The sequence below is a fragment of the Cyprinus carpio genome, chromosome B12 (genome assembly GCF_018340385.1).
Source record: "Cyprinus carpio isolate SPL01 chromosome B12, ASM1834038v1, whole genome shotgun sequence".
Taxonomy (NCBI): domain Eukaryota; kingdom Metazoa; phylum Chordata; class Actinopteri; order Cypriniformes; family Cyprinidae; genus Cyprinus; species Cyprinus carpio.
In genome coordinates this window covers 16,011,253-16,027,402 of record NC_056608.1, presented here as the reverse complement: position 1 = coordinate 16,027,402, position 16,150 = coordinate 16,011,253, and the positions used below count along the sequence as shown (strand labels likewise).

The 16,150-nt window shown below is 36.7% G+C and overlaps 1 protein-coding gene across 1 annotated transcript; it reads right to left on the bottom strand.

Annotated features, from left to right (window-relative positions):
• Window positions 1-931: 931 nt before the first annotated feature.
• tbx21 (T-box transcription factor 21) lies at window positions 932-15,353 on the bottom strand. Its single transcript, XM_019089896.2, has 6 exons — window positions 14,572-15,353; window positions 6,337-6,491; window positions 5,393-5,514; window positions 5,066-5,224; window positions 4,630-4,691; window positions 932-3,141 (listed from the first exon to the last, which is right to left on the bottom strand). Exons 1-6 carry the CDS (start codon window positions 15,102-15,104, stop codon window positions 2,346-2,348), a joined length of 1,827 nt encoding a protein of 608 aa, XP_018945441.2. The 5' UTR covers window positions 15,105-15,353; the 3' UTR covers window positions 932-2,345.
• Between the last annotated feature and the right edge of the window lie 797 nt (window positions 15,354-16,150).

The following is a 16,150-nucleotide window of genomic DNA, read 5'->3' as shown; positions in this document are numbered from 1 at the left end:
GTCTGTGTATGTCTTCTGCAGTGGCATCTTGTCACCCACTTATCTGTATGAGGTCATTCTCACCTTTGAATGCCAGCGGTGCCTGATAGGCTTAGACTGAAAGCTCATTCTTCCTCTGTGTCACTGTCTGTGTGTGGGCTGTCTGCATGTTACTCTGTTGTTTGAATAAAGATGATGTATAGTCAGTCTGAAGCCCCTGCCAGGTGTCCATTTTTCCACCCTGTCTATCTGTATACCGTCATGTGTGACCCCTCAAGACATGATGCTGTTGGTTTAAGTATGTCCTGTTACAGGTCATCAGATTGACACTAGTGTGTTTATACTAACTCATGGACTTTAGCTAAATGAAACCTGAGATTTACAAGGCCCTGTCTCAAACAATCACCATAACATAAGTTGCCAGGCTACAGTATGAAAAGTAAACTTTTTTTTTTTTTTTCCAGAATCATAAAACTTTAGAGAGATGAGGAAAGACTTACTACAGGTCTCATTTTTGCATTTTAAGTATAAATTTATTAACCTTCACCTGTCTGTTTTTGTGTATTTTTTGTTTAAAGATTTTTAATATTTCCAAAAGAATTCTCTTATAGTCATGAAGGCTGCATTTATTTGATCATAAACCTGATCATGTTTTGTTTTTAATTTCTTAGCAGCCATACTTCAGTCTTCAATGTCTCATACTCCTTTAGCAATCATTCTAATAGATTATTTGCTGCTTGAGAAACATTTCTTATCATGTTGAAAACATCTGTTTAATATTTTTGTGGAAACCACAATAGAATTATGAATGTTCGAAAGAACTACATTTCAGTTTTTTGTAACAATGTTATTACTCTTATGAAAATTTGATGCAAAAGTACACATTTATATATATATATATATATATATATATATATATATATATATATATATATATATATATATATATATATATATATATATATATATTAGTCCTCTTCAATTTTGAATTAATACTTAATATATCCGCATACTGTATATAATAACTCACCACATTCTGTCAAGCTTTATTATGTCTATCTATTAAAGGATGGAATTCCAGCTGGTGCATACAGCCATGGTCTGTTAGACATCATGGCTATTTTATTTCCAGCATGTGTTGTCTGAGTGGCCTGGACTTTAATGTGCTTATTGATTGTGCTCCCTGTAGGGGTGCATTTTAGGATTGACTGGACACAGAAATGTTGCACTGTAATAAAGTCTCACATTCAAGTGCGCAATGCATTAAATCTGTATTGCGCTAACTTGTTATGCAGCACTCAAGTGCATGCAACATTACTCTGTTTAAATATAAATCTTCTGCTTAATATGTAAATTTCTGATGTTATTTCCAATGAGATCATCCATCAAATAACAACTATGTCACACTAACCGATCTGAAGATGTTATATATCAGCACATGCTTACAGGTCCACAGCATCACATCTTAAGCAAGTCGATTCATGTCATGTCATTTAGAGACCAATTAAAGGATTTGTGTGCAACACTCCGGGTGTTTTTGAAGTTATGAATACAGTTTCAGTCTTTCTACTTAAAATGTCATGTTTAGTTCAATCTGCTACTTATTGCTTCATTGTAATTATTTGTGAAATTTACTAGCCATTTCTGAGTGAAAATTGAAATGTACAGTAAGAGAAACAGACTTTTCTTTTGGTGTGTTCATGAGAGAACAAGCAATGTCCGAATCAATTAAATTTCACATCTTTTCTCATCCAAAGCTATCATAAAGCTTTAGATGACTTGACAATTTTTATAGTGATTTTGAAGCTTGAAAGCACCTTGTTGTAATTTATTAAAACTGCCTTCTTTGTGAAAGTCAAACAGGTTTGAAATTACATGAGGGAGAGTTAATGACGGCTTTTGATTTTTAGGTAAACTATACCTCTAAGTCCATGTTTTTCAAGATAGATGTGAATGTGATGAAAACAATTTGATTGTTTGTTTGAGCGTGCTTGTGGTGCGTGAGTTTTGTGAGGTGTTTTCAAGTCTGTGGCTGATGAGGGGGACAGAGACAGTTCCTTTGGGGGAGTGTCAGCAGGTGTGCTGTGAAATCTTCAGCTGCTAAAGTCACACAGGTCTGTCTGTCTGTGTGTCTCCAGGCCAGTGTCTCAGCACAGTCACATCGTCTTCATCTTTTGTGTGACAATGACCTTCAGAACACCTCCACATGACCCCCAAACATCTAACACAGGGAACACAAAGCACAGAAGGGCCACCTAACACATGGCACTGTAGCTACTATCACAGAGAGCTCGATCCCTGCGTCTCAGGCCATGCAGACAGACGGTGGGTGGAAGACAGCAGGAGCACAGTCTAAGTGTTAGTCTTCAGTGGGTGTAGAAGCCGTAGTAGCCCGCGTCACTGCAATTGTCCTTTTCACAAGCCTCTGCGCTGCGGTTGGGAGGGGAATTTTCTGTGCTGGACGTGTAAGGCGACACGCGCCTCTTCTTGCTCTCTCCTCCCTCGAACAAACCTGAGTCAACTGAGTCCACTGATTTAACCGAGGGGGCTTCCATCCAGGCGTCCTCCCCGGACTCTTTGGACTTGTCTTGGAGCAGCGGCTGGCGCTGGAGATCCAGGAGCGACGGGGAGGAATGGAAGCGTGAGTTCACCGCTGAGGGAGATGAAGACGCGGCTGGGGATGAGATGGTTCGCAACCAGCCGAGACTAGATCCGGGTTTACTGTGGTGTGGGTGATTAAGGTACTGCGTTGAGGGCCGTCCTGAGCTCCACACTCCTGTGTTGGCACCAGAAACCGGCCCGGGAGCGAAGGGGCTTTCAGAGTAGTAGCCAAGAGGGTGGTGTGGGGACGTCTGAATTGGAAATGGCTTGTAGAGGTTGTTGGAAGTGTATTCGCTCTCGTATGCATTGAAGTCGAGGCGGTTCGGCGGCACCCCCTGCTGGCTGGGCAGGTAAAAGCGGCTGTGAGAGTTGGTGGCAGGGTCTTTGGGGCACTGCTGGGTCATGCTGACCGGCTCGCGGCTGTAGAAACGACTCTGAGGCAGGGGGCTCATGTATTGATCAGACAGGTATGACTGGTGAGGGTAACAACTGCCTGGGAGGAGCTGCTGGCTCTCGGTTGGGGATGGCGTAAGGCGGTCTGAGTCAGCAGGTGCATAGAGCCTACATGAGGAAATAAAAGGGGTCAAAGGTCATCTTCAACTGACAAAACCCCTTCTGAAATGTTAAGATGTTACAGCTTTTCTCAATCTATTTGACACTTTTCTCCAATGTAATGTAATTGTTCTCAGATACAATTAACACAGCTATCTAAACACAAACTTATCTTAACCAAACAGTTAAACTTTACTACCAAATGAAGCACTACAATTTTTTTCTAGTAATGCGTTTATTAAAAGTAAATATTTACATAAAATCTGTATGTGTGTTCTCTAATGGTTCTAAAACATAGTCTGCTGTAGATGCACAAATACACTAATGAAAATGCATGTTTATTGCAATTTTTCAACAGGGAGTTTTGTTTTATATATATATATATATATATATATATATATATATATATATATATATATATATATATATATATATAAAATGTTTATCCAACTCCAAAACTAACTGCCCCTTTAAACTTAAAATCTGTTTTTTGTCACCTAGCAGCAGGAGCAGCAAACAAACAAAGTATTCTGATAACTAGAGAGCAGTCTTTTACGGGACTGTGGTGTATATATATATATATATATATATATATATATATATATACTACACACACACACACGTATGTATGTATATTTACAGCACTGTGTAAATGACTCCTCTCTAGTTATCAGAAGATTGACCATTATTTATTCATTCATTTATTTGTTTGTTAGTTTGCATATTCTTTTCCCCCTTTTCCCCTTTGCAGTCAAAGCAATTATGATAAATGTGTAAACAGTTAGGAAACCTGTGTGTTACTGTGCTGTGTGTTATTAAGTGAGCAGTTATTAGTTTGGGTCAACTGAAAATATACCATGTGTATTCGATGATATGACAAATTACAGAGTTTAGTTTGTTGTGTTTGGACAAATGGTACATAAGTCTTTGTGATTTGTGTAAACCTTTTTTCAGATATGGTTTTACTAACTATCATGAAAACATTTGAACATTTTGTTCACAGTGTTTTGAGAAAATGATTTGCATGATTTGTAATTTGTATGAAATAACTGAAAACATACAATCTGGTCAGGACAGTTACAAAGTGTTCAGCTCACTGTGTTAACTGTTCTGAGAACAGTGCCCGAGTTTGGAGAAATGTGTCAAATCGACTGAGAAAAACGGTAATGTTAATAATGTTGCACCATTAATTAAACTAAGAATGAAGTTCCTGAATTTTAATTGAATACGAATTTCGGGATCAAACAATATGCAGAATTGAATTTTGGCTTGACTAAGTCTTTTTTATATATATATAAAAAAATGAATTAAAAAGCCTTGAAGTTTGAAGGTTAATAGGCTTGTAGATAAATAGATACTGCAGATAGATACATACATACATATATAGATAGATAGATAGATAGATAGATAGATAGATAGATAGATAGACTTGTAAATGACAAGTAGTGCTCCACAGAGACCAATTTTCTGTATTTAATTTACTTCAGGCTTACTTACGTGTCATAATTGTCCCGGAAACCTTTAGCAAAAGGGTTATGATCTATTTTCAGCTGAGTGATCTGTGAAAGAAATGGCAGGGGAAGAGGTCGGAGAAAGGGGGGGGGGGGGGGGGGTAGGTAGGGGGTAAGAGTAAAGTCACATGGGTACAGGAAGCTTAGTCAGGGAGACTGATAGATCGCTGCCATTACAAAATAATTCATGAATTACACCCATACTCTTTCCTACAGTCAGACTTAACATCTTCTGCACATACACAACACTTACAAACATCACAGACTCAAAGTGCAGACATAACACAACTCTCTCGCCTAGGTCATCCCACACTGTGATGACATCTATCTTTGTTTGCTGTAAGCAGTGGTTATGTGGCAGTTGCAGTCTGATTAATAAGAAAATAACCCACAGCATGATGCATTCAGATGACGTGACTTACATCTGCATTCTGGTAGGCAGTGACGGCAATAAACTGAGTCTCAGGGAAGACAAACGTCTGAGTTTTCGAGGTCAGAAAGGGGTCCTCCGTTCCATCCTCTTTCACCTCCACGATGTGAAGACGTGGTTGGTATTTATGGAGCGACTGCAGCACTATCATCTATATTCCAAGCAATGCAATTGTTAGAGAAATGGTGTTGTATATTCTACCATAATGACAACCATAATCTCTTTTTGACTACAATCAGTGTTGATAGAGATGACTCAGGTTTGGGTATGTTGCAGTAAGTCGGCTTTAATGTAGGAATTTATTATTATATTAAATTACCTGTGCTACATTGTTAGGGCTGCCTTTGTTATTGGTAAGTTTCAGTTTGCCAAAGGAAACTTCCTGTCTCATCCAATGATTCCCAGTGTTGGGAGAGTCTGGGTGCATATACGTTCTGTTTCCTGTAATAAAAATAAAAAATAAATACAAAATTAAAAAATGAAGCACTTATGAAGCAAATATATATGTACTGAATGCAGTTGAAATATTCATGCCTTTAAACCATATTTTACTGTCAACAACACAGTATTTCATTGATATACACCATTTAAAATACCATTTAGGTTTGGGGTCAGTATGATATTTTAATGTTTTTGAAAGAAGTCTCTTATGCTCACCAAGGCTGCATTTTATTTATTTATTTGATATTTGAAACAAAACGTTTTGTAACAATCTTCTTATTAACAGTCTTTACTTTCAAATTTGATCAATTTAATGCATCCTTGATGAATATACAGTATTTGTATATTTTATACATTTTTATTATATTATATAATTATTATAATTAGAAAAGTGCCATATTTAGGTAAGGAAAGGTCAGGAGTTTAGGTAGAGAAAAACTAGGTTGAAACAGGCAGAAGTATGAGTAATTTTTGCACTATGTAAATTGATTGGCATAAGTAAATTGATTGGTAAGAAGTGCAATGTCAAATGTTTCACACTCGCACTACCATGCAGTCACCCTTGAACAGCAGTTGCAGTGCAGAGCTGTTGTGGTGGGCCACATGCTTAGGTTCCTCTGATTGTGGCATACAGTGGTATCGAAAAAACTCATGCACTTCTAGCCACAAAAAGACAGAGCTATTGGTATGTGAAGTTTTCTGCACTTTCTCATAAAAGACTAACACTGTGAAAACCACAATGCAGATAAAGACATTTATCTTGTTTGTAGGGTTTAAAAGTAGATAGTGGGCAGAAAAAGGCACCGTGTGACTGTTGGGTACCTGGCATGTTGCCTTCTGCCTTGCCGCACTGGACCCATTTGCCTCCTTGGTACCTCCAGTGATGCTGGTCTGCAAGAACCACATCCACGTATATGTTATAATGAGCCGAGGGGTCCAATGAGCTGATGTTAAAGCTGAGAAAAGGGAACATCCTCCTGTTGACAAACAGATCAGAAAACACAAGATAAGATCACATTATTTGGGGTACAATGATAGTACGATTTTGGTCAATAGCAAAATATAATTTAACAGATTGACGCACCAAAATAAAAAGATTAAGTGATGGAAGAGCGTGGTGCAACCGACGTTGTAGAATCTTTTTTTTTTTTGGAATCAAAATTTTTGATCAATTTAATGCATTCTTGCTAGATAAAAAAAAAAAAATCTTAAAAAAATAAAAATAACATTTACTGACCCCCAAATTTTTAATGGCATTGTAAATTATAAATATATATATATGTTTGTATTTGTATTTGTTCAGTTTTTTATTTTTTTATATTTTTATTTTATATTTTGTGTTGTATTATATTATATTTTATTATTTTATATATTTTATGATATAAGAATTATGTAAGTGCCATATTTAGGAAATTAAAGGTAAGGGGTTTAAATAAAGAAACACTAGGCTAGAATAGTATTTTGAGTATATTATTGAGTATATAATGAAAATATAATTAAATAAAGTAACTTTAACAATGTAATATAACTGTAATATGTATTAATTAATGTGATGTATTTTGTTTGTCAAATATTCATTCTGAAAGTTTGTGAAAGGAAATTCAGTTATAAAATAACTAGGTGACACCCACTCTCTTTAAGAAAAAGTGGTCTTAAAAAGAAATAAACATATGCTACAGTTTTACGCTATCCTTTATGCTAAGGTCATGCTAAATGAATGCAATCTAAAAATATGCAGAAATGGTTTAAAACAAATGTCAAAAATCCTCTGATACAATAAATGAAATTCATTCATATTTGATATGGTCCCAATATATCATGCATTTGCAAGTGTTTATTTGAATGCGGGTGGTATTTTGTGGTAAGCAATAGTTACGAAGGCAAAGAAAACCGGGAGCAGGTTGTGTGTGAATCTTTAATATGACAATGAATAAAACATGCTGGGAGTTGCATCTGCTTGATTGCTGTAGTTTTCCTTGCTAGACAGATTTTGATCACGGTACAGAGATGGAGAGGAGTTAACTGGGAGGTCACTCTGTCCCATGGCAGGGTGAAGTTTACAAAAACGTGACTTAAGACTGAGTAGACCCAGTATGAAATGTGCAGCTTCTGTTCCTTGGCACCACTTGTTGTGATAAAACAAACTTCTGATATAAGGCATGCTGGCTTTAATTTAACCTCACCCAATACTATGACGCTTTCGGTCTCACTGATACACTCCAGAGATGACGTCTATGCCACATGGCTGCCTCTCATTCAATAGATTCAACAGTTGCGGGCTATTGCTCATGCTTGCATGTTTCCTCTCAGCCGGATGCCCCTGTCAGGGGACACTCAAGTGCAGTTGTCTGCTCATATATGTGTCTGTATCAATTCCATGAATTGGATATACACCAAATAATTTGTATATGGCTCAGAATGGATTTAGGTTGTGAGTATGTTTATAAAAAATCTCTCACTCTCTATCTTGCTCTGTCTCCTGCGCTTGCTGAGCGAAACTGTACACCTTTTTCCCCACTTGGAAGAACATATAAGGGTCAGATTTTTAGAATTAGTTTAGCTTTATATATATCTATAAACTTATTAATAAATGTTATTTTATTGAACATATTAATATACCTTAATTTACAACCTATTTGGGTTTATTTTAAGCAGGAAATATAGTCATTTTTAAGCAATAGTTTATTGTATTTAATTCAGCATTTTTTAGAGTAAAATAACATGTACATGTACACTTTTAAAAATGAAGGATCCAAACTGGGGTTTTCACAGAGATGCCATAGAAGAACCAGTTTTGGTTCCCCAAAGAACCTTTCACTGAACAGTTCTTAAAAGAACCATTTTTTCATTGTGTGAAGAACATTTTAATAACCTAAAGAACCTTTTTCCATTGTAAAAAACCTTTTGTGGAATGAAAAGGTAAAGATTCTTTGTGGAACTGTTGATGCCAATAAAGAACCTTTATTTTTAAGAGTGTATAATACTGTACAAATGTTTGGGGTCAGTAAGATTCTGTTTATCTAATTATTTTTTAAAAATAAATTAATATTTTTATTCAGCAAGGATGCATTAAATTGTTATCAAAAGTGGCAGTGAAACCTTTTACACTGATACAAAAATGTTCTATTTCAAATAGAAAATGATGTTATTTTTGAACTTTCCATTTTTAATAAAGAACCCACAAAATATTAATCACCACCACTGTTTTTTTTCATCAAATAAATGCAGATTTGATGATCATGAGAAACTTCTTTCAGAAACATTCACAAATCTTACTGACCCCAAACTTTTGAACAGTATACTGTAGATCTAAGTAACAAAACTAGCAAATCTAACCCTAAAACAATTATGATTAAAAAACATAAGAATTAATGTTTTGCATTTACGTTTGTCATTTAAAGAAATAGCGCACCCAAAAATGCTATTTATACACATGCTATGTGAATGCAAAAATGTGAACAGTTTCTCTGAACTACAATGGAGGGAAATTACATTTATTACGTTATCTGTAAATTTTTATTTTCCATTTTGACGTTAAACAACTTATAACCATAGTCTCCTTTTGTTTTATGCAAAAGTGCAGCTTGCACATTCTACTTAATATCTTATTTTGTGATTCCGAGAAGTTACACCCGCTTCAGCAAGTGGAAAGAGACGAAAAAAAAAAAAAACGACTGCTTTGAAAGGGAGACTTAAGAGATATTTTGACCTGAAATTAGCTCAGTTTCACAATTTCTCTTTTCAAGTAGGGTAAAGGACGCCTATCGAGGATCAGAGCACGAGGACGATGACATTCGTTTGCTACAGGGCGGCATAGCACAAGTGGATGGACTGCCCACCCACGGGCAGCTGTAATCAATCATCATTCTCAGATGTAGCCCTGGCATTGTGGGGCCTTGTGGTGGTGAAGAGACCGAGCAGGTGAAGGGTTTCTTCTTCCACATCAGTTGTCAATATAAGTGAAAACAGAAACCAGATTCTTCTCTGTATCATTCAACGCTCATGCGCTGCCTCCTCGCACTGAGTTATAACCATACCGTCTGTAGCCGTCACTTTCCTCATCTGACTGAGCCTCAGAAATTGTCATACTTATTTAAAATGAGACATTTATAAGAAATCAGTACCTGGAGAGGGGGAAACCAGTGGGTTTGCCACTGAGAGGAATGTTTTGCATGAGTGGGAGGTTTAGGTTTCTGACAAAAAGTTAGAGGTTAACCTTTGGAAACTTATCTGCCACTCCTTGACTCAGTGATGGAGCCGTGAACGCGGTAGTAGGTGGCTGCCAAACAAAAGTGCCTCCTCTGCTATCTAGGACTTTAGGAAGGTACAGTTTTCCATACATATATGTGTTTCCCCTAAGCAGAAGAACTGCTTGATGTGATCAAGGCAACACTGCTCAGTAAGAAAGACAGGAAGGGACACTCAAAAGGAGAAAAAAAATGTCTGGATATCGACTGGTGGTCACTAATTCGCCAGGACAGAAGTTCAAGTCCAGTTTATGTCACCCTCCTAGTCTTGATCTTCTAAAAACACACCAGTCTGCGGCTGCTAGCTCACTTTTTTACACGTAAAGGTAAAATATCAAACATGACACAAGCAGATTGACATGTACAGTAAGTACGGCATGTTTACGTGGTTATTGTAAGCAATTATGCGAATGTGGTTACTTTCAGAAACCACTATATATTTGCTGATGTTGGAGAACCGTCATAGCTGTAGTGATGAGCTTGTAGCACGGCTGTTGAAAAACAGAGGCTGGAAATGGAGCAGCCAGCAACCACAGTTACATGCAATCCCTTTGATCTTGATGGTGTTCTACTGATGTGCTACTGTCACAACTCATCTGTTTCTGTCAGAGCTGCTTGATAGGATTCTGCTGGAATTATGTACACAGCGATAGGTCTGTCCTGCAGTGAGCGAAGACGATTCAACAAGTTTGCTGCTTCTGAGGTCTGGCTTTTTGCAGCAAAACTGCATACTCCATGCTACCATATCACAGCTGAACAGGAAGTGATTGTTAGTTGAAAAAAAAAAAAGAAAGACAGAAAGCTCAAAGGCTACAGGCAGAGAGACCTTGAGTGTTGCAGGGGGAGAGATTGCATTTTATGCAGAGCCTGGAAGACCTCAAGAATATTAATAAAACTTATGCACTGATATTGTACAGGTCTTTCTGCAAATATTTACAAATGCCCCCAAAAAGTGGCCCCAAAAAGTAGCACACCTAAAAATGCATTATTATATCATAATAATAATTGTAAGCATTTTATCTTTTTTTTTTTTTTTAAGAAATATAGCACTTTTCAAGCTCAAAACAACAACAACAACAACAAAAAATAAAAAAGTCAAGATTTATATTAATATTAGACATGGGTCATGTGATGAAATACATCTGCGATTACTCTGTTATGGGATTTTTGTGAGAGTTTTATATCTACTAAAAAAACCATGACATCTGTTAGTAATTGAAAAATGGTTCAGAAAAATGTTCAGAAAAAGCTAGTTCTGAGTGTTTGCAGATGCCACTTGGTTTGCTACCCTTTTTTATTATACATTTAAAAAAATGTGGAATACAATTTACTTTGAAACCATTTTACCTCAGAAATTGCTAATAAATTTCACAGATAATTACAAAGTAATGGCAATGAATTAAACGTTAAAGTAGAAAGACTGTAATATAATTTTCATGTAAAATGTACCCTAATAATCTTTATTTACCACTGTGAATTTTTTTTTACAGTGTAAGCAATTCAATGAATGGAATCCATGCATTCTTAAAAGGATAGTTCACCCAAAAATTAAATTCGGGCATCATTTACTTTATTCTTTCTGCAGAACACAAAAAAGAAGATATTTTGAAGAATGCTAGTAACCAAGCAGCTTTAATGGTCACCATTGACTTCTATTGAGATTAAGACATTTCTCAAAATATTTTTTTTATGCTCCATAGGAGATAGAAAATCATACAGATTTGGAACGGAATGAGGGTGGGTAAATAATGACGGAACTTTCATTTTTGGGGACACTGTTTATAACTGCCGTCTTTATTATCTTACCCAATGCTGCAATTTAAGGGAGGGCAAATGAAGGCCAGATAAATTATTTATGTACAACTTTTTGCTTTGCTGCATGATTTCATTGTGCAGTATATTTCATTATACTATGACGTGTTTGAATAATGTCCTAAGAGTTTCACTACACGATTTTAGACTTCACCGGCATAAACAAATATTTGGAAAATTTCTAGCTAACATGTGAATCCACTGAAGCAGAAATTTACACTTAATGCACAGACCCATGACTCCTCCACCAAGCTTACGAAGAACCTACTGATTCACATCTCCTATACAAACACCTGAGGCCAGAATATGTCTTTTATAACTTTATATATTGACTTTTATAATGACAGTGAAAAACCCTAGTTCCTCTTTTCAGGCATGTTGCAGATGTGTTTGACAAGACATTTTTCTTTCACTCTAGTATTTATCAGCCACTGAGCATGCAGTGAAATGGATTACCTGTGGTTTCATATCTCTCCCACTGACTTTCTGTGAAGCAACTTTCATGAATTTCAGTCCAGTTATTAGTCTGGCAGTTGCTAGTTCACTTATTTTGATCTCAGACTAGCATAAAAGCAAGACAACGCTCACCTACACCAAGCTATGTTTAGAGCTCGTGGCCCCATGCCTGTTTAAGTTTGTGAAACCTGGTGGCAGGGGTGAGGTTAGGGGCTAGTTTTAGAGTTCGACTTGAAAAGGGCCGAAGACCTCTGCTCTCGTCTCAGGCTATGGGCCTTACGGTGCATTTCAAAGCCTCGACCTGGACTGCACCTCGACTTCTGAGGAAACGTGCATCACTGCACTCACAAGGTACCAGACCAGAGGAGAGAGAGCAAAGAAAAGGCGAGAAAGAGAGCGAGAGAGAGGAAGAAAGTGCCTTCCTTCATTTCCTGCACTTCAAAGCTAACTCCACTGATGTGTATGGCCATCAGAGTCTCAGTGGTGCTCACCAACTTTACCCCCAAATGTACCACCCCCTCCTCCTTACTTTTCCACTTCCTGTCTTGGGCAGAATTATCTGAGCTCTGACACTCACTGGCAATGAGAAACAATAAAAATAACCCTCATATTGTAGATCGTACAAACCAGAATGTAATAATAATTCACAAAAAAATATTGTGTGTTTAAATAAACTGACTCAGACTGATGCAATCTGAAGCGTGTGAGAAGATTGCTAGATACAAACACGATTCAAAGGCAAAAAATTAATCATCAATATGCTGATTCAAAACAAACAAGGTTTTCTTGTCTATAAGTTAACGATTAAATCTCACAAATAGTTTAATTATGACTCGCAGATTCATAGGTGATTTGAAGTATTGTATATGTTACATCTTTGATAGTATATTAATGTATACCATTAATCAACTACATAATACTTGCACCGTTGAATTTCTTTCTTTCTGAATGTATTTAGTCTGAATGCGTTTAGCACAGTTGTAAAGACGGATTGCAAAAGGTCTCAAGGCACCTTCCAGTAGGTTACAGGTTACAAAAGCATGCATTCACACACTAACGCACAAACAGTTGTACTGTACACACAGATTCACGCATATCTGTGTAAAAGCTACCAAACGATAAATAATAATAATATTAAGAAAAAAAAATACATATCTCTGTTTTAAAAATGTTGACTATGAAGGATTATTTTTAGGTGGTGCATACAGTACAGTACAGTACAGTACAAAATAAAATAATGAAAGATATAAGTGATGACCATGACATCAGTGGGAGTTTTTAAGCCAATATCGTGATCAGGATTTTACTGCTATGATATAAAATATAATATTGGTGTAGCAGTATTTTGTGAAATTCGGTCAGTAGTTAAAACATTGAGAGAAAAACATTTAGTCATTTTTCTATTTCAAGGTTACGCCTTCTTTCAATACCAAATTTAAAATGTGTATTATTTCTTTAAATCTAATTTAATATATGTCATATATGCATACTTAAAATGCTAAATAAATTTCAGACTTCAATTGTAAAATTTTGTCTTCTGAATAATTTTTATATAACTCTTTCTATGGATTTAACAAGTGAGTGTTTTCCCCTCTCCTTGTTATTAAGTGTTTCACATGCTGTCAATTCTCATACATTTTAACAGGAATCATTTTATGGTGACAGATGTGATCAGCTTAGATATTATAGGTCAGTGCAATAGTTTTAAGCGTTATTTATTTTAACATATTTAAGAATCTGTGATAAATATTTTCATCAAACTGACTTATAAGGGCCTACTTAGAAACAATTATGTAGGTTTATCGGTCAACATTTTAAATCTGTATTATGCAATGACTATCTAAAGTATGCCTTGAAAGCAGCTCTAAAATGGAAGTATTTCACATCTGTATACTACAATCATCAGAAACATGTTTAGATATTAATGCTCGGTGTCCTGCCAAACGTCCCCATAAGCACTTTCCTCCCTCTCTGGGGTCCTTAGGGAACACCACCAGAGGTTTATAAATCACATTTTAAATTAACAGTGCGTTTTATTTTATTTTCTTATTATTATTACTCACACTATAAACATAATAACTAAGTTTGATCATTACGTTCTTTCATAACACTGCCGTCATTATTCTTAGCAATTAAAAATAACGTACCCAAAACATCATCAGAATTCGAAAAGTCAGAATTGTTCCAGACAATGAGGCATTTCACTTTCAAAGATTTGTCAGAGTGCATCTGTGTACAGTGAGAAAATCTGACAAATTGCAGTATTTGTTTACTTTTGACAATAACTGAAACCAGGTCGCGGTCTAGAGAAAAAAGATCAGAACAAAAGATCTCTGTAATTAGGCTTCTAAATTTAAGACACGTTCCATGCCCACCTACCCTGACAGGCACAGCTGGCATTGAGATAAGTACACAAGTAAGAGGACTAAACTTTCAGTTTCTTATTATGATCCATGCTGTTATCTCGTACAAAAACTTTATCACGATAACGGCGTTTATGCTAATGATATATTAAAGAGTGGCAGTCCTTTATGCTTCTTACCGTCCTTGTTTCGTTATGATCATCTCTGTCTGGTACTTGTGGAACTTTGCCCACAGCGGGTAGTTGTTGAGGAGCACTTGAGTCTTCCCAGACACCTGTACACCAGGTAAAGAGTACATCGGTGCTCGTGGATACCCGTGCTGAAAAGACGCCGGGTAGCCGTCTGCGCTGCTCGGGAACACGTCTTTACCGTTGGCTGAAGAATACGCATCGGCTCCGGCTGGAACGTAAGTATGTCCCGTCCCGCTCCGGCTTGTGAAGTGACAGCTACCGAGCGGAGCGGGTGCGTAAAACCTCCCCGTCTGCGCTCCGGCGCTTTGGTGGTGTTCTGCGTGGAACGGCAACGTCAAACTGTCTTGTCCATTTGGAATCGAGTCCTGGTAGTAAAACCTTGTGTCTTGGATGCCCATTTTGAAGTCCGGTAAGTCGCGGTTTCGGTGCAGGTGGCTGTTCAATTCTGCGTCTTTGGCGAAACTTTGCGCGTCTGTTCCATTCAACATATTGAGATACAAATTCCTGCCTATGCCGCCCATCTGCAGCACCGGTTCGAGCTCACTAGAGGTGTCATAGGCTTAGCGTCCGAATGCTTTAACATTTAAAATAAGACTCCAACACAAACTCTCTATAGACTGCAAGTTGTGGAGCTTGTCTGCAAAGCGCACCGCGTAAATTACTTGGGAAATCTTCACTTTGATTTATCTTAATATGTTGAAGACATTGCCACTATGTATTTGGAATAGGAATCGGACTTCAAACACATGATAAGACTCTATGATATATCCATATCTCGAATGGTAATTGGTCCGGAGGTGGGCTTTACACTCAGGCTGGGCGTGATAGGCTTGAAACGCGAGGACGGGCCTTCCCCTGTTTACGGGGGCTTCAGTTTGATACTCACTCAATAGAACTGAACTTATAATGTATATTCACAGAGTGTATACGGATTAAAAAAAGTAATTCTTAAGGCGCGTATAAAGGTATGCGTGTTGGTGAGTGTATTGAATAATGTATTTTGTATTAGTTTTTAATAAAAACAATTAGCCTTTAACTAACTAAAACAGAGCTGTATTTAGACTAAATCCATAGGCTAACTCATTAGATTGCTTGCAGGTGTTGATGAATAATATCTGGAATACTAGAACAACATAAATCACAAGGAGCAAATCGTTTTCCACCCATTTGAAATTGTTACTTTTCTTTTTGAAACTTACGTTTATGACATTCATTGTCAGTCAAGCACACGATTTTTTTTTGTCTCCACTATGAGAGCAGCTTTATTGAAGTTTTACATATGAAATATTACATCACTGTAAATAAGAGCACTGATTTTTAAATTAATTGATTTGTTTATTATTATGACCCATTCTGTTGTACACATACAAAATGAAGTTATATGATGATGTTACCAACAGTATTATATGTCATTTTGGTAACGGCACACATATGGTGCCTTAAAGTTCACTATAAATGTATTTTCCAACAACTAGCAATATTATAAAGACAAGCACAAAAGAACATCAGCGTAACACACATGACACTAAAATAATGCAGTAAATACAAATAATGTAATATGCCACAT

Excerpts from the sequence above, each read along its gene's own strand:
- tbx21 (XM_019089896.2), bottom strand. The coding sequence starts at position 15,104 with ATGGGCGGCATAGGCAGGAATTTGTATCTCAATATGTTGAATGGAACA. Across the intron at positions 5,225-5,392 it reads GCCCTAACAATGTAGCACAG|ATGATAGTGCTGCAGTCGCT; the intron begins GTAATTTAATAT and ends CTTGGAATATAG. Across the intron at positions 4,692-5,065 it reads CTGCCTACCAGAATGCAGAT|ATCACTCAGCTGAAAATAGA; the intron begins GTAAGTCACGTC and ends TTTCTTTCACAG.